The sequence below is a fragment of the Lathyrus oleraceus genome, chromosome 6 (genome assembly GCF_024323335.1).
Source record: "Lathyrus oleraceus cultivar Zhongwan6 chromosome 6, CAAS_Psat_ZW6_1.0, whole genome shotgun sequence".
NCBI lineage: Eukaryota > Viridiplantae > Streptophyta > Magnoliopsida > Fabales > Fabaceae > Lathyrus > Lathyrus oleraceus.
This window is the reverse complement of record NC_066584.1, coordinates 33664962-33692235: the sequence shown is the minus strand read 5'-3', so window position 1 is coordinate 33692235 and position 27274 is coordinate 33664962. Positions and strand designations below refer to the sequence as shown.

General features: G+C 43.6%; 2 protein-coding genes across 2 annotated transcripts; both read left to right on the top strand.

Moving 5' to 3' along the window:
* The first annotated feature begins 7727 nt into the window (after positions 1–7727).
* On the top strand, positions 7728–10241 carry LOC127093852 (pollen receptor-like kinase 5). The gene is made up of 3 exons (XM_051032753.1): positions 7728–8373; positions 8733–9371; positions 9544–10241. Exons 1-3 carry the CDS (start codon positions 7731–7733, stop codon positions 10239–10241), a joined length of 1980 nt encoding a protein of 659 aa, XP_050888710.1. The 5' UTR covers positions 7728–7730.
* A 6307-nt stretch (positions 10242–16548) lies between these two features.
* LOC127093851 (uncharacterized) lies at positions 16549–22149 on the top strand. The gene is made up of 2 exons (XM_051032752.1): positions 16549–21008; positions 21648–22149. The coding sequence occupies exons 1-2, from the start codon at positions 16549–16551 to the stop codon at positions 22147–22149; spliced, it is 4962 nt and encodes a 1653-aa protein (XP_050888709.1).
* The last annotated feature ends 5125 nt before the right edge of the window (positions 22150–27274 follow it).

Genomic DNA, 27274 nt, shown 5'->3' with positions numbered 1-27274 from the left:
TCGATAGAGCAAGGAAGTGTCAAACCACCTAGTGTGTTGAGTTGTGTTAGTGTGTTGAAGTGTCGAAGCATGTTGCTTCACACAGGATTTTGACTTAGGCCTATTTTAGTAGTGTTAGCTATTTTGGATTTTTATAGTTTTTGGCTTTGGATTGAGGTCCAAGTTAACCTAAATCTATAAATAGAGGGAGTAATCCTTATTCTTGTAATGAAGTGAACAGAGTATTCATAACATTTGTAATTCATAGTATTTTGCAATTGCAAAGTGAATAAGAAGTTTTCCACAGTTTGTGGGCAGAGAGAAACTCTGCAGAATTTAATTCTTATTCTCATTCGTCGTTCTTTACTTTCTTTCTTTCTCCATTTTTATTATTTTTTTCATTGTTATTATGTGGGTGATAACAATCTTGTTCATCGAGATTGATTGAAATTCTCCCTAGGTTTTGGTGGATTTGCAACATATGGTATCAAGAGCTCCGGTTTAATCGATTCGTGGGAAGAAAATCACCATGGCAAAGAATCATCCAAACAGACATTTTCCAGCAAATCTTCTGATCCTCAAGAACAACAATTATGAGAATTGGTGCAAGTAGATAAAGGTTGTGTTCTGTTATCAAGATCTTTGGGATCTTTTGATGGAAAGAGTAACAACGCTTGCAGAAGATGTGACAGATCAAGAAAAGGTTGCACATAAAGAACTAAAGAAGAAATATTATAAAGCTCTCTTTATAATCCATCAATGTGTTGATGCAGATATCTTTAAAAAAGTTAGTGATGTAGAGTCAGCGAAATAAGCATGGGAAATTCTGGAGAAATCATTTGGAGGCGCGAAGAAGGTGAAAGAGGTGAGGTTACAAACTCACAAAAACGTATGAATTGCTTCAGATGGAAGACAATGAATGCATAATTGATTTATTCACCAAGGTTATGAAACTGGTGAATCAAATGAAGGTATGTGGAGAAGTGTTGACATCAAAATCTGTTGATGGAAAGATCTTGAGGTCGTTGGCTCCAAAGTTCCACCATGTGGTAGTAGGCATAGAAGAGTCAAAAGATTTGTCCAAACTGACAAAAGAAGAACTTCAAGGGACGCTTGAATCTCATGAGCAAAGAATGGATGAAAGAGCTGCATGAACGTCGAAGAGTGATATGACTTCGCAGGCGCAATCAGCAAAAGAAAGAAAAGGAAAAGGAAGCTGGAATGGCAACAAAGGCAGAGGAGGTTACAACAATTCGACTGGTCGGAATCAGCAAGAAGGAAACTGGTCGAATCAGAGAAAACTCTGGAACCAAGGCAACCAAAGAGGTGGCGTTGCAGGTAGAGGAAGAGGTGATGGTCAAAAGCCAGACAAGAGTCACATTCGGTGTTATAATTGTCAGAAGTATGGTGATTGTTTAGAAATGCAGAAGAATCAAGAAACTTATGTAAAGCTGGCGAAACATGATGAAGAAGAGACGTTGTTGATGGTTACAACAAGAGGTGAAGAGAAATTCAAGGACCAGTGGTACTTGGACCTAGGATGCTCATCACACATGTCTGGAAGGAAAGATTGGTTTGTCAACATAAAGCCCTCAATGAAGAACATGGTGAAATTTTTAAATGACAACACTTTAGCAGCTGAAGGTGTTGGTGATGTTCTAATTATGAGGAAAGATGGAAAGAGGTCAGTAATTTCAAATGTGTTGTACATACCAGGCATGAAGAGAAATTTTCTCAGCATAAGGCAGTTAGTCGAAAATAACTACAAGGTGTCGATCAAAGACAAGATGATGAGAGTTATCGACTAAAATGGAAGGTTGATCTTGAAGGCTCCAATGTCTCAGAATAGAACCTTCAAGATTGAACTAAATGTGATGGAGCATAAGTGCCTTGCAATAGCAGCAAAAAAAGATGAATGGATATGGCATTATAGACTTGGTCATCTTAATTTCAAAGAGATCAGAGATTTGAAGAGAAGAAATATGGTTTCAGGATTACCAGAAATCGACATTCCAAATGAAGTGTGTGAAGAATGCGTGCAGATGAAGTAGCATAAGAACAACTTCAGTAAGGATGCAGGAAGCAGGTCGAAGGAAATTCTTGAAGTCATATACTCTGATGTATGTGGTCCTTTCCAGGTGGATTTGATTGGAGGTAACAAATAACTTGTTACATTCATAGATAATTTTAGTTGAAAGTTGTGGTCTTACCTAATCAAGAAGAAAAGTGAAGTGATTTAGGCATTTGACAAGTTTAAATCTATGGTCGAAAGATAGAACGGTCAGAAGATCAAGATTTTGAGGACTGATGGTGGTGGAGAATACGTGTTGAAAGTCTTCGACGTATTATGTGTGAAAGAAGGGATTATGCATGAGGTGGTGCTACCTTACACTCCACAGCAGAATGGAGTCGCGGAAAGGAAGAATAGAACCATCATGAATATGGTTAGAAGTATGTTGAAAGGCAAGCGTCTACCCAAAGAATTTTTGGGAGAAGTTATGTCGACTGCGACATATATCTTGGACAGATGTCCAACGAAGAATCTAGAAGGAATCACACCAGAAGAATGTTGGTCTGGTGTCAAGCCTAGCTTGAGTCATCTGAAGATGTTTGGATCTATAGCACATAGACATGTACTAGATCAGTTGACAAGAAAACTTGATGACAAGTCGAATCAGATGATCCTGATAGGATATCATTCGAATAGAGGATACAAGTTGTTCGACTTAGTGAATAAACAAATGGTGATCAGCAGGGACGTGATCATATATGAGCTTAAGGAGTGGGATTGGACTGAGAATGTCAAGAAAGATTAAGTGAGAATCTTTTATGATGAACCAGCTAGTGAAGTCGAAAGAGAAGTTCGACAGGAAGAAGTCAGAGGTGAAGCAGGCCCAAGCAGACGTTACAAGACACATGTCTGCAAGGTTGCAAGAATGTGTGATTACATCAGATGATGTGGTCAATAAAGAATGTGAGCTAGTACACTATGCTTTCTACGCATATGTCGAACCATTCAATGCAGTTGAGGCATTGAAAGATTCAAAGTGGATGAAAGCAATGGACAAAGAGTTGACATCAATTGAAGTCAATAACACTTGGTCACTTGTCGGATTTCCCCAAGACAAGAAGGAAACCAATGTGAAGTGGGTATACAATGTGAAGTTGAATCCCAAAGGAAAAGTGACTTGACACAAGGCGAAACTTGTGGCGAAAGGATTTCTTCAAAAAGAAGGAATCGATTTCGATGAAGTTTTTGCACCTGTTCCTAGGATCGAAACAATCAGGTTAGTTGTTGGTATAACAAACATAAACAATTGGCAGATGTGCCAGATGGATGTGAAATATGCATTCCTGAATGACCTCTTAGAAGAAGAAGTTTATGTTGCACAACCAGATGGGTTTATGAAACAAGGCGAAGAAAGAAATGTGTACAGGCTACATAAAGCCTTGTACAGACTTAAACAAGCTCCAAAAACTTGGAACAAGAAAATAGATGGCTTTCTAAGGGAGAAGGAATTTGTGAAGTGTAAATCTGAACATGGAGTATATGTACGAAGAAGCAAGAGTGAATTGCTTATACTATGTCTCTATGTCGATGACTTGTTGATAACAGATAGTTGCAAAAAGAAGATCGAAGACTTCAAATGTGACCTCAATAAGGAATTCAAAATGTTAGATCTGGGTGACATTTCATACTTCCTTGGCCTCGAATTCTACAAGAGTGGTAGAGGTTTGATGATGCATCAAATAAGGTATGCAAGCGAAATGCTCAGGAGATTTGAGATGTAAGATTGCAACCCAACTTCGACTCCAACTGAGCCTATATTACAACTTTCAAAAGATTCAGATGAAGATGATGTCGACCCAACCCAATATAGAAGACTCATTGGGTAACTTCGATACCTTTATCACACAAGGCCCGACTTAGCATGCAGTGTAGGTATGGTGAGTAGATTCATGCAGAAGGCAAAGGTATCACATCTAGCAGCGACGAAGAGGATACTAAGGTATCTGAAAGGAACTCTCGACTATGGAATTTGTTTCCTGCATCTGATGAAGGAAAAGAATGCAAACTAGTGGGATACACTGACTCAAGTTTGTGTAGTGATGTTGAGGATCGAAAATCCACAACGGGCTATGTGTTTATGATAGGTGGTGCACCGGTTGCTTGGAGTTTGAGAAAAGAGCCAGTAGTGGCATTATCATCGTACGAAGAAGAATACATAGCTGCTTCTCTTTGTGTATGTCAAGCAACGTGGATAGTGAATCTGGTCGAAGAGATAACAGCGAAGAGTCGTGGAGAAATTACCATGAAGATCGATAACATGTCAACTATCAATTTGGCGAAGAATCTGATAACACATGGTCGAAGCAAGCACATCGAGAAGAGGTTCCATTATCTTTGAGAGCAGGTAGAAGATGGGAAGATGAATGTGGAACATTGCAGAATTGAGAATCAGATTGTAGACATCATGACAAAGGGAATGCAGATCAAAGTGTTCAGAAGACTAAGAGATATGATGAATGTAGATAGCTTAGACACAATGAATTAGGTGGTGTGTTGAATTGTAATTACTTGTGTCAAAGCAGGTTGCTCGATAAAGCAAAGAAGTGTCGAACCACCTAGTGTGTTGAATTGTGTTAGTGTATCGAAGTGTCGAAGCATGTTGCTTCACACAGGATTTCAACTTAGGCCTATTTTAATAGTGTTAGCTATTTTGGGCTTTTATAGTTTTGGGCTTTGGCTTGAGGTCCAAGTTAACCTAAATCTTTAAATAGAGGGAGTAACCCTTATTCTTGTAATGAAGTGAATATAGTATTCATAACATTTGTAATTCACAGTATTTTACAGTTGCAAAGTGGATAAGAAGTTTTTCACAGTTTGTGGGCAGAGAGAAACTCTGCAGAATTTAATTCTTATTCTCCTTCATTGTTCTTTACTTTCTTTCTTTCTCTATTGTTATTCTTTTTTCATTATTATTGTGTGGGTGATAACAATTTTGTTCATCAAGATTGATTGAAAATCTCCATAGATTTTGGTGGATTTCCAACACCGTTATCGTCGGCCCGTTTAGGATAGGGTAAGTCTGTTTTGAGAATTCTAACCATATGCACATTCTAAGGAGGGAATGCATGCATGGTTAGAGGAAACCTAAAATTTTGCAAAAGAGAAAAAGTCAAGCCATGTCAAACATGAGGTGCCACATAATTTTAGCAAGAGAATGAATCAAGCACTACTCGCGTAAATGGCCAAGCAAAATTAAATTTTGTAGACCATAATATTTTAGCCCGTTAGGCTATTGTTTGACCATAAATAATCCATTTTTTCACAGGAATTACTTCTCTCACCCTTAGTGGTGAAGAGCCACCCTATGTAAACTCAAAAATTTCCTTCATTGATTCAAAAGTATATTTTTGGGCGCACCCATATACACCAAAGTCATGCGTAATTAGACCACACTCTCATTTTGTCAGAAATGAGTCCGAAGATTCATCTCCATAATAACCCCATATGTACCACATCCCTTAGTAATTGAGTCACACCCTCATTTTGCCTACAATTATTCTGGATATGCATCTTAGTAACAAATTACGGAAATATACTTTCGTGATCACCTTTTATGCAACAAATTCTAACATTTTTTTAGAGATTCACCGATGTAATAGGTCATGTAATATAACTATATTATAATAATAAATTTGTTATCTATTAAACCATGCACTGATATAATAAGATTAAAATGTCATATATTAGAATCAATCCAGAATCCAAAATACTATCAAAATGACAAATTACAAACCATAATACTATCCATAGTCCCTAATACAAATACTATAAAATACTACTGGGTATATCAAACCCTTGTGTTCCTTCTCTGCCTCATATACTGCAATGTCGTCCGCATCTCATATAGAATGTAATATATAATGGCCTTCCTAGAAGTGCCTTTCAGAAAGTCCCATCTCTCTATACACGCTCGTGCAATGGCCTCTATACGACGACATGCAAGTAACACATTAACGACATGATGGTTGCCTATTTGAGAGTTGACCCAGAGGATGCCCTAAAGGTGCTGGAAGACACCAGAGGATGTCATGCTAGATTTGCATTCCTGAAAAAGTTGTATGTACACCATCTCGCTACAACAGCGGAGGACGATGGTGATGATGCACAAGTTATTCATCATAGAGCATGTGCATTGAGTTCATACCTCATTTACTTAGTTGTCACGTCCATATTTGGGGACAATAATGCATATTACGTCGATGTGGTTTACCTCATATACTTAATTGACTTCGAGCGAGTTCATGAGTACAACTAGGGGCGGACCCTTTAGTGTGTTTCTTGACCGCACTGCAACAAATGATATTAGAGGAGAAGCAGACTAGGACAAATCATGTCGTTGATGCATTACCCACATATCATCGTAGAGCTAGCGTGTATTGAGAGATGAGACTTTTCGGAAGGCACTTATGTGATGGCCATTATATATGCCATTTTATATGAGGCGTGAATGACATTGCAGTACATGAGGCAGAGAATAAACATGGGGTTCGATATACCCAATAGTATTTGATAATATTTGTAATAAGGAATATGGATAATATTATGGTTTGTAATTTGTCATTTTTATATAATTATGGATTATGGATTAATTCTAATATATGGAATTTTAATCGTATTACATCATTGTATGGTTTAATTGATACAAATTTATTCTGATAGTATAGTTCATAATACATAACTTATTTATTTAAAAATGTCAAAATTTTCTGTCTAAAGGGTGATTACGAAAATATATTTTCGTATTTTAGTACCAAGATGCATCTCCAAACTAATTTAAGATAAAATAAGGATGTCACTCATATAAGAAGGAATATGGTGCATACTAGGTTATTACTGAAATGCATCTCAGGACTCTATTCTAAAATAATAAAGGTATGACTCAATTACATTCAGAAATATGGTGTTGGATTAATGAAAATATAGTGCTAGATTAATGAAGGGAAGATTTGGATTTAATCTTCACCCCTAAAGGGAGAAGTAATGACCCTTATTCATCTTTCAAGACCCACATATTCAACCAATAAAGTATTTACACTTTTTTTATCCATTTTTTTATATTTTACTTTACATTTATACTTCTCTAGTTCATTAACTCAAAAAAAACACAATTACATATTTAAAACTATTTAAAAGAGTTAAAAAAACCCGTTAAAAGAAATTGCCTAAAACAATAGATAATCATAATTGAAAATTTTGAAGTTTTGGAATGAATAAATAAAGGAAGTATTTAAATGAAATGACAATTTTATATTTGGTTGTCTAAAAAAACATCCAAAGTTTTGGAACAAACAAATAAAAAGATTATGCAGCCAATGTTCCATTCCCCCATAGAAATTCCAAAATCCAAATGATTGCATACTTGTCCTTATATCTATGTTCTTTTCAAGTCCTTGGATGATCCTAATGCGTCATGTTGTCAATTTCTTAGTTCTCATCAATGTTTTCAATGAAGCCAAATAATCAGAAAAAGAAAACACTTGTTTTTAACAAAGAGTAATAGTTCCAAATTAACTCATGTATGGCCGGCTTATAACCAGCTCATTATTTGCATGTAGAACTTTGTCATTGTCACCATTAAAGTTCAATTTCCAATGCACACTCTATTTCATATATCTCTCAATAACCCTCTTTATTTTCATTCCATCTATTTTTCTTAGAAACAACAATTTTTGTTCATTCAATGATGGCTCATAAAAAACCATTCTTTTACATTTTCACATTCTTTATGTTGTCTATTTGTTTTGTGCCAATTTTTGGTGACACAAATGGTCAAATTTTGATAAGGTTCAAAGGCTTTTTGTCTAATAACAATGCTTTAAACAATTGGGTTGATGAGTCTAATTTATGCAATTGGTCTGGTTTGTTATGCACAAACAACAATTTTTATGGATTGAGATTAGAAAATATGGGACTTGGTGGGAAAATTGATGTAGACACATTGTTTGAATTGACAAATTTGGTTAGTTTTAGTGTCATGAATAATTCATTTGAGGGTCCAATGCCTGAATTCAAGAAGCTTGTGAAGCTAAGGGGGTTGTTTTTGTCTAATAATAAATTTTCTGGTGAGATTTTAGATAATGGTTTTGAGGGTATGGTGAATCTTAAAAGGGTATTTTTGGCAGGAAATGAGTTTAATGGTCATATTCCTTTTTCACTTGCTTCTTTGACAAGACTCTTGGATTTGGATTTGCATGATAATAGTTTTGGAGGGAACATACCAGAATTTCAACAGAATGTTTTCAGATTTTTTGATTTGTCTAATAATCAATTGGAGGGACAAATACCAATTAGCTTAAGCAATGAGCCCTTAACCTCATTTTCTGGTAAGTCTCTCTCATCAACATGCTTAATTTTTGTTGTCGGAGTTCTTTTATGATAGGTGGATTCAGAACCCAACACAAGGACGGTTAGCGCTTAACGAGACAAAACCCTAAGGACTGACCTGTTGGTAAAGGTCTGGGTTCTGAGAGTGTTATCCTTTTAAGATTTTAAGATCTCAAGTTCGAATTTCACTGAATACTAAAAATCTTTATGTTGGGTCAGTCTATTCAATGACCCGCTAGTGGAGCTCTCGCTTTAAATAAGTCTCCGCTATTGGTGACATTAGTCCTCTTGAATTATTAACCTTTTTTTTTCTTTCTAAGTAATTGTTATTTACTAATAATTTTCTTGTGTAATGCAGGCAATAAAGGCCTGTGTGGGAAACCTTTGAATCCATGCAACATTTCTCCAACCAAATCTATTGTGCATCCCAACTCACCTCCTTCAACTCAAGGAAATAGAAACAAACACAAAAGACTCCTTAGAGTGTTAATTGTAGTTTTGGCTATTGTTCTTTTGGCTTCAATAGTAGCACTTTTGTTTATCCAAAGCCGCCGCCGGCGACGAAGCGTAAAGCAACTCAAACCCATATTAGGGCTACAACAAAACTCTCAAAAGACTCAGAGTTTCAAGGAGACACAATCCATTGATTTAGCTGGTGATTTTAGTAAAGGTGAAAATGGAGAATTGAACTTTGTTAGGGAAGATAGAGGGAGTTTTGATTTGCAAGATCTTCTTAGGGCTTCAGCTGAAGTTCTTGGAAGTGGAAGTTTTGGATCAACTTATAAGGCCATGATTTCGAATGGACCAATTGTTGTTGTGAAGAGATTTAGGCACATGAATAATGTTGGGAAGAATGAGTTTTTTGAACACATGGAGAAGCTTGGAAGTTTGAAACATCCTAATCTACTCCCTCTTGTTGCATTCTACTACAAAAAAGAAGAAAAGTTTTTGGTTTATGATTATGGTGAAAATGGTAGCTTGGCTAGTCATCTACACGGTAAGCACGATAACATTTATAACAAGTGTCACTGTCATATCATCGTCTTTATCTGACACACAGACACAGACACGTTTTTTTTCATAGGCGTTGGTGCAACTGATATACAAGTCTATAACGTTTTGTTTGGATAAACAACTTATTTGTATTAAGCAAATTTGATTCTTTGCAGGTAGAAACGGAATTGTACTTAACTGGTCGACTCGTCTAAAAATCATAAAAGGAGTAGCAAGAGGTTTATCACATCTCTACGAAGAGTTTCCTAAACAAAACCTACCTCATGGTCATCTAAAATCTTCCAATGTGATCCTAAACAATTCATTTGAGCCACTTTTGACAGAATATGGACTTATACCTATGACAAACAAAAACCATGCACAACAATTCATGGCATCGTACAAATCACCAGAAGTGACACATTTTGATAGACCAAACGGAAAGACAGACATTTGGTGTCTTGGAATCCTCATTTTAGAGCTATTGACAGGAAAGTTTCCATCAAATTATCTACGACATGGAAAAGGCGGCGAGAGTTCGGATTTAGCAACATGGGTGAACACAGTTGTGAGGGAAGAATGGACAGGTGAAGTGTTTGATAAGGATATAATGGGAACAAGAAATGGTGAAGGTGAGATGTTGAAGCTTTTGAGGATTGGAATGTTTTGCTGTGAATGGAGTGTTGAGAGGAGATTGGATTGGAAAGATGCTTTGGCTAAGATTGAAGAACTTAAGGAGAAAGATAGTGAAGATGAATCTTTTTCTTATGTTAGTGAAGGTGATTTGTATTCAAAAGGTGTGACTGACGATGATTTCTCTTTTTCTGTTGTTACTGATTCACATGTTGATAAGATTGGGAATGTGACAGACTAGAATTGTAACTTACAATGCTATTAAATTTAGATCATGGAATACATAACCTTATGTAAGGTGAGAGAGAATTATCAAATTTATTTAGGATTTTATATATAATCTATCACTTATGGAGTTTTAGATTTGTAGTTTTGTTATGTAATATTTATTTATTGCTAATGGAATAATCATCCAACATTTGATATTTTATGTTTTGTTGATGGTATAGTTTTTGATTTGTTGTTGTTGGTGTAGTTTATTAAATGGGTGGTGTAGTTGAGAATTTCATCTTATACAGGAGTTTGATATCTTATTTTATGACTCTAATTTTTAAGGTAGATTCTTCGCTTAGAAAATTTAGGTTTATTTTCTCCCAGCGTCAACTTAACTTTATAAGTTGGTGGTTAAAGTGATGATAGTTAGGTTAGTTTCGCTAATGGATAAGTTTATATTCTTTAATCAATCTATTTTCCTTTAAGGTAGACAGATAACTTGTGAATGAGGTTGTCACTTTGAATGAGGTCATCAATTTGGCTAAGCGTTTGAAGAGAGTTTGTGTTATCTTTAAAGTAGATTTCTAGAAGACTTGTTATTCAATGAGCTAGTCCTTTCTTCATTATATGTTGAGGATGTTCAGACGGGATGGATGGTGGAGATCTTGAATTAAAGCTTGTACCTTTACAAGGAGTCTATCGATCTTGGTTAATAGGTACCCGACTAAGGATATTAATATTCAATGAAGGCTTAAATAGGGAAACTCTCTGGTGTCGTTTTTGTTTGTCTTGGTTGTGGAGGGTATTATTGCTTCTATGAGAAGTGTTACTTTGATTAGGGACTTTTTTTGATTTAAGGTGGGAATTAGAGAGCTTGTTGTGTTGAACCTCTAGTATGAGAATGATATGATCATTCAGGGTGACACCTTATTTTTTGGGATATTAAGACTATTCCAAGAGTTTTGAGATGGCTTCGTGGTTAGCAGTAAAAATTTCCAAGAGATGTTTGTTTGGTATTAATGGAGAATAGTCTTTTTTGGAGTTGGATTATAACTTTGTGAATGTGAGAAAAATAAACAAGAAGGGAGGATTGAATTATGTATAGGAAAGTTGATTTTTTTTCTTTCTTAAACCTGTTTCAGAACCTGAGATATCAAGCTCAGATTCTGATCCAAGTAAGAGTCTGAATCATATCAAACTCTGACTTCAGAGTTTGTTGCACAATGGAATGTAAATTTAGAAGTAAATAGAGACACACACAATATATCGTGGTTTCTCTCAACCAGATGTCGCGCTGCGAAAAATACCTGAGCACATCACACGCTCGAAGATACAACAAAATCGCCACTGAACCTTATTTATTCCAAAGGAAAGAGAAAATATCGATAAAACCCAAGGGGAAGAGAAAAAGGATAAGGACGTCGGTTATGCAAGGGAAAAGTATTAGCACCCCTCACATTTGTTATACTCAACAAGAACCATTTTGATTGTACTTTGTATGGGTGTTACTATCTAAAGATTACTTGCGAATTATAAAAAAAGGTTTAATGTGCTCGCCAAGGATTCGAGTCCTCGTGCCTAAGTATCCTCATAGTGTAATAAGGAAATCAGAGCTTCGTAGTTCGTGGTAGAAAATACAAATTTGTTGGTTGATTTAGGGAATAATTATAATCGTATCCTAGAAGTGAGTAGGCGTTAGTTGAATTGATCCTAGTTTGGGTACTCCAAGCTTTTAGTCTGACTGCTAAGGAACGGATTATAAAAGTTCTTTTATGAAAAGAAGAATTATTTTAAAAGGTTTAAGTGAAAAGAAAAAGAAAGAGTTAATTGAATAAGAAAAGAAACGGGCTTTCAGAGCTAAGAGTTGTGAAGTGAAAAGTATTATGAAAGTGATATTTGAACCAATGATTGTGTCGCTGGATCCATAGGGTAAGTATGTCTGAACCAAAAGGTATGGCTAATGCAAAAATGTAGGATTTTTCCTAGATCCTAGGATCAAGACCTACAAAGGGGGTGTTTTCCTAAGCACGAGGTCTGACAAGGCAAACATGCATGAAGAAAGGGTTTTCCTAAGTACGAGGTCTGACAAGGCAAACATGCATGAAGAAAGGGTTTTCCTAAGTACGAGGTCTGACAAGGCAACCAAGAAAGAAAAGGGTTTTTCTAAGAACAAGGTCTGACAAGACAAACATGCATGGATATGGGTTTGCCTAAGCACGAGGTCTGATAAGGCAAATATGCATGAGAAAGAGGTTTGCCTAAGCATGAGGTCTGACAAGGAAAATAAGAAAGAAAAGGGTTTGTCTAAGTGTAACACCTCAAAATTTGCCCTCTTCTCTTGGGACTAGCATTATCATTGTACATATCATTTTTAGGTCATTAGGCATTGCATATTGCATATCATGTGGTTACATTGTGCGAGCTATCCTCTCAAGTCTTGATCAGGAGATGAGGAAGTCAAAGTGCAAGCCTAGGGTTTATTGACTGATCATTGGCCATCTGAGGATGGGGCAGTTCAAATTAGGGTTTCATGATTCTCCAAGGATATTGGATTTCATCTTGATTGCAATGATACATCATCATCATCATGATTGGATGTCATCAGGAGATTGAAGAAGATTCCTTGAGATTAGGGTTTTGACCACTGGTCAACCCTAATCAGTTGCATTGGGCCAATCAGGGCATAATCAGGAGATGAGGTTTATGATGGTTATGGGGTTCATTCTATGATTATATTGTGCTTATTGAGGCTCGGGTTTCACCCTTGAGCCATTTCAGTTGAAGATTGGAGCTCAGATTGATCTATGCATTGCCAAATTCATCTATCAGTTGAAAAAGTCAACTGTGGTCAACTGTACATGATCTGATGGATTTGGAGGTGGAAATGAGTTGGATACACTTCATTTATGTTGGAACAAGTGTTATTTGACATCTCAAAGCTTAAGAATGAAGAAAATCAAGTCAGGACAAAAATTGCCAAAAATAGAAAGTGACTTGTAACTGAAGTTTCCAAAAATGGAAAGTTTTTGACCTCAAAGCCACGTGTCCAAGGAAGCTTCAAATGAAAATTTGCTCAACATGAAAGTTGTAGATCTTGTTCTCACCTTTCCAAAAAGTCCAAGAACTTGAAAATCCCATGTGTGGTTGGGAAAGTTATGGCTCAGTGAATTTCAGAAATGACCCATAATCAGGAGGCCATAATTTCCACATGCTTTGTCCAAATTGCAAGTTCTTTATATGCACAAACTCCATTTGACATGTACTTTCATGGTGCATAATTGGATTTTTCCAAAAGTGGTCAATGCAAAAAGTCAAATTTCAACTGGACAGTTAAAATGGACCAGGGGCAAAATTGTCCAACTTTCAAAATAATTGGAATTTTTGAGTGGGGATTTTTGCAACACCTCATGAATGGCATTTAAAATGTGTTGGAATCATCACTTCATGGCTAGGCTTCATGGTTTGGGATTTGGCTTGAAAAATGAAATGGCAAAAATGGATAAAGTGCAATCACAAGGTGAAATTGCAAATCACACAACCAATGAGAGTGAGACAAGTTTCTACAGCTCACACATGGCATTTGGAAGGTGTGTGAGCTGTCATTGAGGTGGCATGAGCTGTCCTATGGAAATTCCATTTTTGCCCTCACTTGGAAATTATCATTTTCATTAACAATTCAATTTGGCTAATTAACTTGGTTAAGCTTGGATTAGTGCATGATATATAAACTTAATCTCCTTCTAATCATAACGGAAAAATCATTTCATCAAATTCAGATCTGAAACTTTCCAAATTCTCTCAATTCTTCAAGAACACTCCAAAACCAAAACTCATCAAACTTCATCAATTTGCAATCAATCTTCGAAATTCCTTTTGCATCAATCCTCAATCATCATCTCCTTGGACTGTTTGTGGCTTTCATCATCCAAAACCGTGCCAATCTCAACTGCACTTTCAAGCTCCATCAATGGTGAATTGTGATTTGGAGCGCTAGGAGCAAAATCGAGTGAATCTAAGCTTCGCATCTCCTTTCCACTAGCTTATATTACGTCTGTTTGAGGATAACACGCGCTAAACTCGTCAAGAACCGCGCTGCATTCCAGGTTTTCCATTTTTTCGAATGACATGATTTGCTTAATTGTTATATGCTTTGTGTAGTGTGTTTCATGTAGAGCATTGTGATGCTTTTGGTTTTGCGAATGGATTAGTGTAGAGGAAGAAATCTTGATTTGAAAGTATGAATGTAAACCCTAACCTCATCGATTCAGGAAATAGAGGAACATTTAGGTGAAATTAGGTGGATATTTGAACTCTAGGTTAGAAGACGGTTCGAACGGTTATCCATTTGCTTGTTTTGGTGGAGGTTTGGTGTTCTTCGAATTCTGGAGTGGCTGGGAAGAAGATGATGAAGCTTTGCGCAGAAGCTTGTTTGATCTTCATTTTCATTTGAAAATTCAAATAACTTGTTTCCCTCCCCCGCGCTGCTAATTACAATAATGCCATTGGATAATTTTAATTTAATTCAAATAATTCTTAAAAATTCATTAACACATGAAATAATTCATAAAAAATTATAGAAAATTCAGAAAAATGTGAGAATTGTTGTGTTGACTTTGTTGTTGACTTTAGGATTTTTTTGACCTATTGATCAAAGTTGTGCATGGTAGAATTATCTTTTGACCTAGGCTTCTTTCACATGTATGATATTTTGATACATTTTACCATTTGGTTCATGAAATGGACATAATGTAAAATAAATTCTTGAAAATTTTTGTAATGATTGTTGACTGGTTGATGTTTGTTTACATGTAAATTTCATGAGTTTTTGATGCCTGATCATTGAGTTATGAATTTTGGAACTTAGGTGTGACAATTTGTGTCACACCTCATTATGTCAATTTGCTGGATTTTTTTGAGTGGCCTATACTTGGTAGAATAATGTGAAATTTTGCATGGTGAATCATTAACATGTTAAGATGCTTTGTGAATTTTTGTGGAATTTTACATTGCAATTTCAAATTGATTGTGATTTTTCATTTCTGTTGGTCAAATTTGCAAGTTCATGTGACATAGGTTGGTAGATCTTATGTGAAATGCTCATATGGTATTGTGTGATCATGAAATTTGATATGCTTGTAATAGACACATGATGTGACATCCCTGCTTTGGTCCCATCCATTTCTTTACTGTTTTCATTGAGTTATGAATTTTTGAAGTGGAAGCATGTGTTGATGTTGTGATTTGGAGCATATAGTTGTGTCTGTTTTTGTTGATTTTTATTGACATGGTTCCCTTTGCCCAATTAAGCTGAAATTTGGTGTGCCATACCTGGATTAGGTCCTGTTTAGGTGTAATTTATTTGAGAATTTTTGAAGTTGTTTTAATGTGGATTTGAATGCAATAGTTCTGTTTGCATGTTTGGTGCTTCATTTGAACTAATTTGCCTTGTTTTGTGCTTAAAATGAACATGATGAATGATATAAACATGAGACCAATGGTGTTTGCTCTTGTTTGACATTAATTTAACTTTGGTTGGTGAATACCTTGCTGTTTAGGAATTTTTCTTGCTTTTAGACCCTAGGCTTAGCCTAGTGGTCTTGTTGCTAATGTTTGCTTGATTTTTCAGGATCAAAAGCATAATGCACATGGAGAATTGTTCCGGACTGGGCCATGACCCTAGGCACGGCACGGCCCAATACTCGCCAAGCCCACGTCCAAACGGCCATGTCCACACGACCACGAGGACGCGTCAGGTGGACGACAGTCCGCCCGACGAACGTCTCCCCGGGCCCTTAAGCACGTGTCGGACAGTGAGCGGGTCCTCCTCGTACGATCTCCATCCACTCACCGTCAACCCACGTTGCGGGCACCTCAGTTGTGTCGGGCAGGGCCTTAACGGCATCCCACTCACCACGTCACCCAACTCCCCTATATTGTCGCCTTAGGGATAGGGGCAGTTGGACCAGGGGGCAGACTTTGGTCTAGGTCTTAACGCTTCTTACGCGTCCCCTGGCAGCTCCTCCTTGGGCCTAGCTAATCCAGCCCATTAGGAGCCTTGGCCCAGCGCTGGGGGCTCACTATAAATACCCCTTTCATGGCAAAGGGGCAGGTATTCTAACTCACACTCTGATAACCTCATTCTGTACCTTTTCTGACTTAAACATTGGAGCACTTTGCAGGTACACCCCCCTTTTCACTTCATTCTCCGGCCCATTCACCAAGACCTTGGAAGGCCCTCCTGATCAGGTGAGATCAGTGGCGCCGTCTGTGGGAACTAGCTATCCCCATCTTCATCAAACGAGGATCAAAAGCTCATTCATTTCTGTCCTTCCAACATGGCCGGAGAACAACATAGCGATCGCAGCCGTCCCCTCGTCAACTACAACATGGACGACGGCCCGCCATCCCATGAGGCGGACGTTCGGGACGGTCATCCATCCACCCCGTCTCCAGAGCCCCAAAACAACGGAGATGTCCCTCACGCCCACAATTTAGGGGCAGAGACATTTCATCCCATTCCCGTTCCCGTTGAAGGAGACGCCGTAATGATTGCCATGGTGAATGCCCTCAATCAGGCCGGTTCTATGCTCCACCAGCAGCACGAACGAATCATGGCCCTCGAAGCCGAACGACAAGAGGCCCGGCCCCAGCCGGTGAGTAGGATACAACAACGTCCGGAGCCAACGAAGAAGCGAGGACGTCGCTCTCCCGAACCCCACGCCAGCAGGGCACGCGCCCATCGTGACGGTGGTCGAGCGAGAACATCACCAAGGCGCGGGCACAGCCCCGACAACAACGAACTGTCTCCCTTAAGGAGCGACGAGGAAGATTTGCATTGCCCCCTATCTCGGGCAATAATGGAAGCCCCGCTCCCCAAAGGCATGGAGAAACCGCCAAACCTAGCTGTGTACGACGGGACTACAGATCCCGACGATCACGTCGACAACGTCAACGCGATGCTCGACTACCGCAATGATATAACCGGGCACCTCAAATGCCGACTGTTCTCAACGACCCTCAGGAAAGGGGCCATGGCCTGGTACAAAAGCTTGGCCCCTGAGTCCATTACGTCATGGAGAGTCATGAGGTCCATGTTCACCCGGCACTTTACAGCTTCCCGTCGTCACCCCAAGACTGAGGCGACCCTTGAAGCCATAGTGCAGAAGAAGAATGAAACGCTGCGCTCATACATCGAGCGATTCAACCAGGAAGCTGTCGAGGTAGATACCACCGAGCACATGAAGAAGTATCTCCTCGAGAGAGGTCTCTTACCCGGCAGTGAACTTAGCAGAGCCGTAGGGATCGAGCCTCCCCGCACCTTAAACGAGCTCCTGCATAAAGCCCAGGCCTACATCAGATACGAGGAAAAGCAGGTGGCACACAATGCCCGCAGCGGACGTAACGCTGGGGAGACCGAGCACTCAAAACGCGAGGACACGAGCATTTCCCGTCGCAACGGAGACAGACGAAGAGAAGAAAGACCTCGCGAGCTCCGGGAAGGAAGAGGCCCCGCGGGCAGATATAGCGAGTACACCTTACTGACGGCTCCTCGAGAGCGTATCCTCGCAGAATGTATCAACTCTGAATTTAAGCAGGGCAGGGTCAGGTTCCCAAAACCGTCTGCACCAAAGCCCCACACCGACAAATCAAAGTACTGCCGGTTCCACAGAAGTCACGGACACGTGACCGAAGACTGCGTCCACCTGAAAGATGCGATTGAAATTTTAATCCAAGAAGGGCACCTGAAGCAGTACACGAGGAAGAACGAAGCTCCCAGACACGACGAGCCAGAGAAGAAGAGACCCCGGGAAAACACACCCCCCGACAACTCTCCCTATCAAGTGGCCCTCTGCGTGTCACGACCGGAAGATTTCTTCCCCCCCGAACCATTGCCCGAGGGCAAGATCACTGCACTCAGCCCCTGGGAAGACTTCCCTACCACACTGGTGATATCAGGAGGAGGAACTAACGGGGAATCCGCGGCCCTCTCCGTCAAACGCAAGTTCGACGAACTCCTACTGACTGCCCCCGAGCAGAAAGCGACATTGACAAAATACCGGGGAAAATCCAACCCAATATCCTTCTTCCTGGAGGAACTCCCGGGCGGATCCCCGAACTCGGCCATCCCACTATTGATTAGAGCAAAGATGGCCAGATTCGACGTACGACGCATCCTGGTCGACGAAGGCAGCTCAGTGGATATCATGTACGTCCACCTCTTCAAGACTCTGAAGCTAGACAAGACCAACTTAGCCCCCTACGTCGGATCAGATCTCCAAGGATTCAACGGAGCAACAACCAGACCGTGGGGATATGTTGAGCTCCTCGTCACTTTCGGCGAACAAGAAACGGCCAGGGAAGTCAAAATCCAATTCCTGGTCGTAGACTGTCCGTCTCTCTACAATTGCATCTTTGGACGCCCGACGCTGGCCGAACTCACTGCGGTCCCATCCACCGTCCACCTGAAGATGAAATACTACACCAAATTGGGACGTGTGGTCACCATCCATGGTGACATCGAAGCAGCCCGGCGATGCTACGACGCCGCAGTAAAAGGACAGGCCGTAGTCAGCACGAAGAGCAACTGCAACAACAAAAAACTCAAGACCGAGGATCCTGCCCGAGGAGTCAACGCCATCGACCTCGACTGTCGCATCGGGCTGGACGAGACCGGAGAGGGGAGGTTCCCCAAGGAACGCTCTCTCGAACACCCGGTCCGACCAATCCCCGACGGGGAGTTCGAACTCATTCCTCTTGGGGACGATCCGGAAAGGACGGTGAAGATAGGTAAGGGACTACCCGAGGAAACAAGAGAAGAGCTAGTAGCATGCCTCAAAGAGAACTCCGACCTCTTCGCGTGGAATGCCGCAGAAATGCCCGGGCTGGACCCCGAGATCGCGTGTCATAAGCTAGCTGTAGACCGGGCAGCCAAGCCCATAGCACAGCGTAGACGCAAGCAATCGCCCGAAAAGGCAGAGGCTGCCGAGCGAGCTGTAAAAGACCTCTTAGAGGCAAATTTTATTTCTGAAGCCCAGTACACAACCTGGCTCTCTAATGTAGTCCTCGTTAAGAAAAATAATGGAAAATGGCGTATGTGTGTTGATTATACTGATCTTAATAGGGCTTGCCCGAAAGATGCTTTCCCCCTCCCTAATATAGACTCGCTCGTTGACAACTCTGCAGGTTTTAAACTCTTGTCCTTCATGGACGCATATAGTGGATACAACCAGATCCCTATGTCGCCCGCAGACAAGAAACACACAGCGTTCATGACCCCAACGGGCAATTACTACTACAACGTGATGCCGTTCGGGCTCAAGAACGCTGGCGCTACATACCAACGCATGATGAACAAAGTCTTCAAGGACGAAATAGGGGACATGCTCGAAGTGTACATGGACGACATGATCGTCAAATCACACGAGGAGGTAACCCATGCTCGACACCTTACGAAGGTATTCGAGCAGGCGAGACAGTGTAAAATGAGGTTCAACCCCGAGAAATGCACGTTCGGAGTCCGGGCAGGCAAGTTCCTCGGTTTCTATCTCACCGAAAGAGGGATCGAGGCCAACCCCGACAAATGCCGGGCATTCTCGGAGTTTCCGACCCCAAAAACCAAAAAATCGATCCAGTCACTCAATGGAGTGCTCGCCTCACTCTCCCGTTTCATCGCCAAGTCCGCCCAGCACGCATTGCCATTCTTCAGACTCCTTCGCAAAGAGGCTACCTTTGACTGGACCGATGAATGCGAACAAGCGCTACTCCATCTAAAGAAGGTTCTGTCCCAACCCCCGGTCTTATCACGGCCATCAGAAAAGGAAACCCTATACTTATACCTATCCGTGGCAACCGAGGCCGTCAGCGCCGTTCTAATAAGAGAAACCGACGAAGGACAAAAGCCCATCTATTTTACGAGTAAAGCACTCCAAGGTCCCGAGCTCCGATATCAGCAAATCGAAAAGGTCGCCCTGGCCCTCATCAACACAGCGAGGAGACTACGATATTACTTCCTCGCACACACGATAAAGGTGAGGACCGACCAGCCAATCAAACAGCTGCTCGGGCGCCCGGATATGGCCGGGAGGATGCTCAAGTGGTCATTAGAACTCTCCGAATTCGACATACAATACGAAAGTAGGAAAGCCTTGAAAGCTCAGGCGCTGGCCGACTTCGTCGCGGAGATGACCCACTGCCCGACTCCAGCAGAAAGCGCCCACAAATGGACGATCTTCGTCGATGGCGCCTCTAGCACATCAGGCAGCGGGGCCGGGATCATCCTCGAAAATGAAGAAGGGATCCTGATAGAGGTATCGTTAGCGCTAGCATTCCCAACATCAAACAACCAAGCCGAATACGAAGCCTTCCTCGCAGGCCTGAGGTTAGCCGACGACCTGGGAGCAAAAGAGGTAAAAATATCCACCGACTCCCAGCTCGTGGCCTCACAAGTGCGAGGAGAATACCAAACCAAGAACGACAACCTCCTCGGGTACTTGTCCCTCGTCAAAGAAAAACTTGATAGATTTGAAAAATGGGAAGTTCAACACATACCCCGCGAGCACAACACACGGGCAGACGTTCTCTCGAAACTAGCCAGCACGAGGAAAAAGGGTGGGAATAAATCAGTAATCCAAGAAATTCTCCCGCGGCCCAGCATCGACAAACTACCGCCTCCACTCGAGGTCAACGCTATTGGAGATGCCCACTGTTGGATGACACCCATCTACAATTACCTCACACGAGACGAACTCCCGGCTGACCCGAAAGAGGCGGCCATTGTCAAACGACGCGCATGCTCGTACGTACTCCTCGAAGGCAAACTCTACCGGAGAGGATTCTCCATCCCACTACTCAAATGCGTCGAGGAAGAGAAAGTCCCCGACATACTTGGAGAGATACATCGGGGAATTAACGCTCAACACCTCGGCGGACGATCGCTCGCACGAAAAGCCCTTCGAGCAGGCTACTACTGGCCGACCATGCAAAACGATTCGAAAGAGCACGTCAAAAGATGTGACAAATGCCAACGACATGCCGACATGCACCTCGCACCCCCGAACGACCTCAGATCGTTGTCTTCCCCATGGCCCTTCGCGTGGTGGGGCATGGACATCCTCGGACCCTTCGTCACCGGATCATATCAGAATAAATACCTCATCGTCGGGGTGGATTACTTCACCAAATGGATCGAGGCGGAGGCACTGGCTAAAATAACCGCGCAGAACATTCTCCGGTTCTTCAAACGCAACATCCTCGCTCGGTTCGGTATACCCCAGGCACTTGTCACAGACAACGGGACACAATTCACGGACGGAGGATTCCAGGACTTCATCGCCAGCCTGGGCACCACACAGCATTTCACGTCTGTCGAGCATCCGCAGACGAACGGGCAAGCAGAGGCGGCCAACAGGGTAATCTTACGTGGCCTCAAACGCAGACTCGGCGAGGCAAAGAGGGCATGGGTCGAGGAGCTACATAGCGTCCTATGGGCCTACCGCACGACACCGCATTCTACCACCGGGGAAACCCCGTTCCGACTAACTTACGGCACCGAGGCAGTCATCCCGGTGGAGATACGGACGCCAACGAGGAGGACAGAGGAGCCCCTAGACGAGGAAATGAACGATGAAACCCTTAGAGCCGAGCTCGACCTAGTCGAGGAGATACGTTCCGAAGCAGCTCTCCGGGAAACAACCCTCAAACAAAAGATAGCACTACGTCATGACGCGAAAGTCATAAAAAGAGAGTTCCAGATCGGCACCCTGGTCCTCAGAAGAAACCAGAAAAACCCGAGAGAGGGCAAACTGGCGGCCAACTGGGAAGGCCCTTACCGCGTCCGCGACAAAACGAGCAACGGGGCCTATTACCTAGAAAACCTACAAGGAGAACAACTCGCTCGACCATGGAACGCAGAAAAACTTAGACAATATTACAGCTAAGTACGCCACGGGGAGACGTGGCAGGTACGGCCACGCTCTTCGTCCCCAAAACCCCAGGGAGGAACCACGAGACCCGGGAACGATCCGGGGTCACACAACAAACACAACCCTCCCCGACGGTTGGGATCTTGACCAAGACCCAACGTCGAAGTACCAAGACTGGCAGGGCACCCAGCTCGCGATGGGAGGACCCAAGCCTCGGGACCAGGGTTCGAACAACGGACCCGGGCTTCGATACCCACGGGCACAAAGCCCGACACTTCGTCGGTTCCCTAAACCGAGGAGATTAACAAAGTCGAGCAGAGTACGAATTCATGCAAACAAATATCAAACACAAACGAGCACAATGAACGGTAACAAAAATATTCATACATTAGAAACGACAAAGGCGGCCGAAGCCAAGTACGCCCGAAGGCCATATTACAACGCCCGAAGGCCAAAATACATGAGGCACGCAGGCCATGATAAGAAAAACATATAAACTAAGACTCCGCTCGGAGCTCCTCTTCATCCTCTTCTTCTTCTTCTCCCCCCAGCTCCTCCTCCACTTCAAACGGGCAGATGATCTCACCATCCCGGACGCAGCAGTTATAGGCCGACCCTTCCGTCACCAACTCAGGGTTCAGAAGCCCGAGCTGCTCGACAGCATTGTCGAAACCCTCTTTGAAGCAGGCCACAAGATCTTGGTTGAGAGTCCGGATATGCCCTAGCAGCTCACCGCGCGAGCCAAAGGCGCGTTCCTCCTCGGTCTCATCTGCCAGAGGACGGACCTTTCCCTCGAGAGACTCAACCTGAGCCCGTAGGTAGGCGTTGTCCTCGGTCAGCTTCTGATGGTCGACCACCTGCTCTTCCAGGCTCGCCTTAGCAGCCTTCAACTGGTCCCTCTCCCTTTCCACCTCCTCCAGCTTCTGGCGCAGCCCTTCCTGCAGCTGATGCTCTTCTTTGTAGTCCGACAGATCTTGAGATAGTCTTTCCTTCTCTGTCCGAACCTGCAAAAGGGCTTCCTCCAGCGAGGCGGTGGAGACCGCAGTGTCGGTCAGAACCATGGCCGTCTCCATCACCCGGATGACGGCAGCAATATCCCTGGCCAGATCTTTCCTCCGGGCAGCAACATCCTGGTCCAGAATAGCCTTGGCCTCAGGCGCAGGCACAGCAATCGACTCCTCGGCCTTGAAGAACGACCGTTCCACATAGCAGGGAGGCAGAAGATAGCTGCCCGGTCCATGCGAACCTCCTGGAGACGACCTGGTAAGGGCCCCAGCCGGACGCTTCCGTTTATGGAGGGGAGAAGCCGCTGGCGACGGACTGCTGTCAGGAATGGTGATCGGGTTAAGCCGAGGAGGAGAGGAAGGAATCACGCTCGCCGCCTGCGAGGGACCGACCCCGGCATCGCCAGCAATCTCCGAGACACGGGCCGCAGTTTTCTTCTTCTTCTTGGGCACCCGGTCAGGAGCGCCGACCTGATTCGCCAGCTTCAGCACCCGATCACGAGCATTGGGCATGGCACCTGCAAATAAATTACACACAAACGTTAGCGACCGAAGTCATAAACAGAAATAAAAAGCTAAACAAAGTCTGCCTACTCAATAACGCCAGAGCTTCCTCCTCGGTATCACACTCGAGCAGAGCCTTCGTATTGATATAACGCGTCTCGGTGATTAGCTCCCCGGCCTCATCCAGGTAGGGCACGCCCTGTCGATTCGCCCAGAACGCCAAGCTGAAGCTCTGCACGTAATCGACCAGCTTCTTGTACGCGAGCCTATCCTCCTCGCCGAGCATCGCGTACTTGACCCGGTAATGCGCTGTGGAGAGATCGAAATGATCACGCTGCCACCTCAGCGGTATCTTCGACATCAGCGTCTCCTCCCCGTTGGGTTCCCGTTGATAGTAGTAGAGAGAGTGAAGGGCAGCCCGGGTAATCGGCATCACCACGTACCACCGGCTTTTGAAATGGCGAACAGAATCCTCGTACGTCTTGAACAGACGCACGGGCTGCTTGAAAGAAACCCAACTGTGGCGGCCACGGGAACCGGACCTCTGGAGATGGAACACGTGGAAGAAGAGAGCCCGGGTGCAACCAATGCCGAGGAACTGGCAAACTAACTCGAATGCCCGCATAAATGCGAGGGCATTAGGATGTAGTTGGGACGGCGCCAGCCGGAGCCACTTGAAGACCGACATCTGGAAGGAGCTGAAGGGCAGTCTCATCCCCGCCTCACGAAAAGCAAATTCATACATGGTGAACTGCTTCCCCGGGAAATGATGACAAATGCGGTCTTCTTCCTTGGGGGCGCAGCAATACCAGTTCGGTGGATCCTCCCGGTTTATGGCCTCGACCATAGCGTGAGCAGTGATGGCTTCGTCACAGAAGTCTGATTCCTCCTCCAAGGGCTCGTCCGCAACCCAGGAGAAGTCGACCTGCCCGGAAGAGGAGGCGTGTTCGGTACCATCTCGGACACTCCCATCCCCGACAGGAAGACGAGCGATTGTCGCGTCGTCGGTGGAGGACCCAGAATCTTCCTTCCTCGGTCGTAAGCGCCCGGTAACACCTGAAACGCAGACAGAAAGAGTGAATTCGACGTCGTATCAAATCCACCCTTCCACCGCAGGTCAAGTGAAAGGGCGTAGCGGCGACGGACACTAACCGTGCTCAACTCGGTGGCCCGCGCATTCTATGGAGACCGGGCATAAACTTCATACAACCTATGCAAGTGTTGCCCGGCATATGAAGTTTATGCCCGGTACAGTAGGATCCCAACCCTATTTTCTACCATCTAATATACACCTACAGTCCACTACACTGTCCCTAAGTTAAACCTAACCACATTTCTACGAAAATAGCATGCGTTTGACAGAAAACAACAAGGAAAAAGAATGGGTCACAGTGGAAAACCGTACCTGACATAGTTAAGTTGAAAAGGTACGGTGGTGTCCGAGCAGAAAACGGTGGTTCAGATAGGAGGACGGGCGGAGACGGCGGTCCAGACGGTTGAGAGAGCAAACGAGAGAGAATGTGGAGAACTCCGGTGAACGCGTGAGCAAAAAGAAAAAGTGGAAATGAAGTTACTCAACCCCTTTTTATAGGGCTTGGCACGTAGACCAACACGCTAGGTCATCATTACCTAGCCTGCCTACGCCGTCTTTGCGCGCGAAACGAAGCGACCCCACTAATTCTGAGACACGTCTGTCAAAGATGAGAAGCTGAAGCGACCCGAGCACCTATCCATCTCCTCGACTCACCAAGACGCCACCTCCCCGCGTCATACCCACGTTTACTACAAGGAAGGCGCAGATCAACCGACCACCTCCATCCCCGACATTCCCGAAGAAAGGGTCGGTCATGAATAGGTCTGGCACGACCTCGCCTGTCTAACGGTCAAGCTTCCCCATCGTCGCGGGGAACCCTTAGTCGAAACATAAGTCATCCCTCTGGCTCAGAGACTCGACTTGGGGGGCTCCTGTTCCGGACTGGGCCATGACCCTAGGCACGGCACGGCCCAATACTCGCCAAGCCCACGTCCAAACGGCCATGTCCACACGACCACGAGGACGCGTCAGGTGGACGACAGTCCGCCCGACGAACGTCTCCCCGGGCCCTTAAGCACGTGTCGGACAGTGAGCGGGTCCTCCTCGTACGATCTCCATCCACTCACCGTCAACCCACGTTGCGGGCACCTCAGTTGTGTCGGGCAGGGCCTTAACGGCATCCCACTCACCACGTCACCCAACTCCCCTATATTGTCGCCTTAGGGATAGGGGCAGTTGGACCAGGGGGCAGACTTTGGTCTAGGTCTTAACGCTTCTTACGCGTCCCCTGGCAGCTCCTCCTTGGGCCTAGCTAATCCAGCCCATTAGGAGCCTTGGCCCAGCGCTGGGGGCTCACTATAAATACCCCTTTCATGGCAAAGGGGCAGGTATTCTAACTCACACTCTGATAACCTCATTCTGTACCTTTTCTGACTTAAACATTGGAGCACTTTGCAGGTACACCCCCCTTTTCACTTCATTCTCCGGCCCATTCACCAAGACCTTGGAAGGCCCTCCTGATCATTGTTTTGTAGGTTTTGAAGCTTGGGCTTGAGCTTTGAGCTTGCTTTGTTGTGCATTGATCTGTATAGATTAATTGGTTGATACTTGCTGTTTAGTTTGTCTGTCTGAGTACTAACTGTGTTTGACTGTTTCCAGGTACTTTTAGTTGCTCAGTTCCTTGTGAACTTTTGCTTTGCTTTGCTTAAGCAACTTGCATTGAGGTATGACTTCCCAACTTCATGTAGTCTGGAGACCCGGTCTGTTATTTGACCGGGCAAATAAATGTCTGAAGTCCTCCTTAAGAGGCGATGATTGTGATTGTTTAATTTTGTGCCTAAGCAGGTAAAGTCCTTAATCAAGGCAATTGGTGGAAGGTAGGGATATGCAATCTATCCCCCACTATTCAGTTGAGTCTTCTCCTTGCTCCCATTACATGGTTGTAGCATTGAGGTTACAAGCCCAAGATCCGTGCAGTGCACGTTGTGTCAGAGTCTCTGAGTATAGAAGGGTTCCCCCATTCTGGACCCATGCTCATTTGTCAGAAGCTCTCCCTGGTTAGGGATAAGAGCTGTGAGGTCTGATCCTCACTTCACCTCTCATCTGCTTCACCTTAGCCTCGTAATGGCAAGGTTAAGAGCAAACCCAGCCCGTACAGACGACTCGCTTCGGCAGTCAAACCTATTGTGTGAGCCTCTTGTTTGGCTATAGTGGGTGCTCTGTGGATATCTGATTGACATGCCTGTTTGAGATGCTTGTTCTCATTTGATGTATGCTTGTATGTTGTTTGCTTGTGTGCTTGCTTCTTTCCTGGTTAGGATAGGCTTGCTTATGCAAGTAGGATAGAAACCTGAACTTAGGGTGACTTTGCATGACAACATCTAGGCTCAAGTCGTAGTCTCCCTAGTGTCGTGTCTTCCCCTGGTTTCTGGTTAGGAATCTTTTTCCCTTTCAGGGGAACTACATCGCCCTGATCCTCGTTCCAGACGAGGTATGTAGGCAGGTGGTCGTGCGAGACCACTCCGGGCAACCTTTTTCTTTTTTGCGTGTGTTTACTTGTTATCTGATTGTTTGTTTGGTTCGGATGCCGACGTAAGTC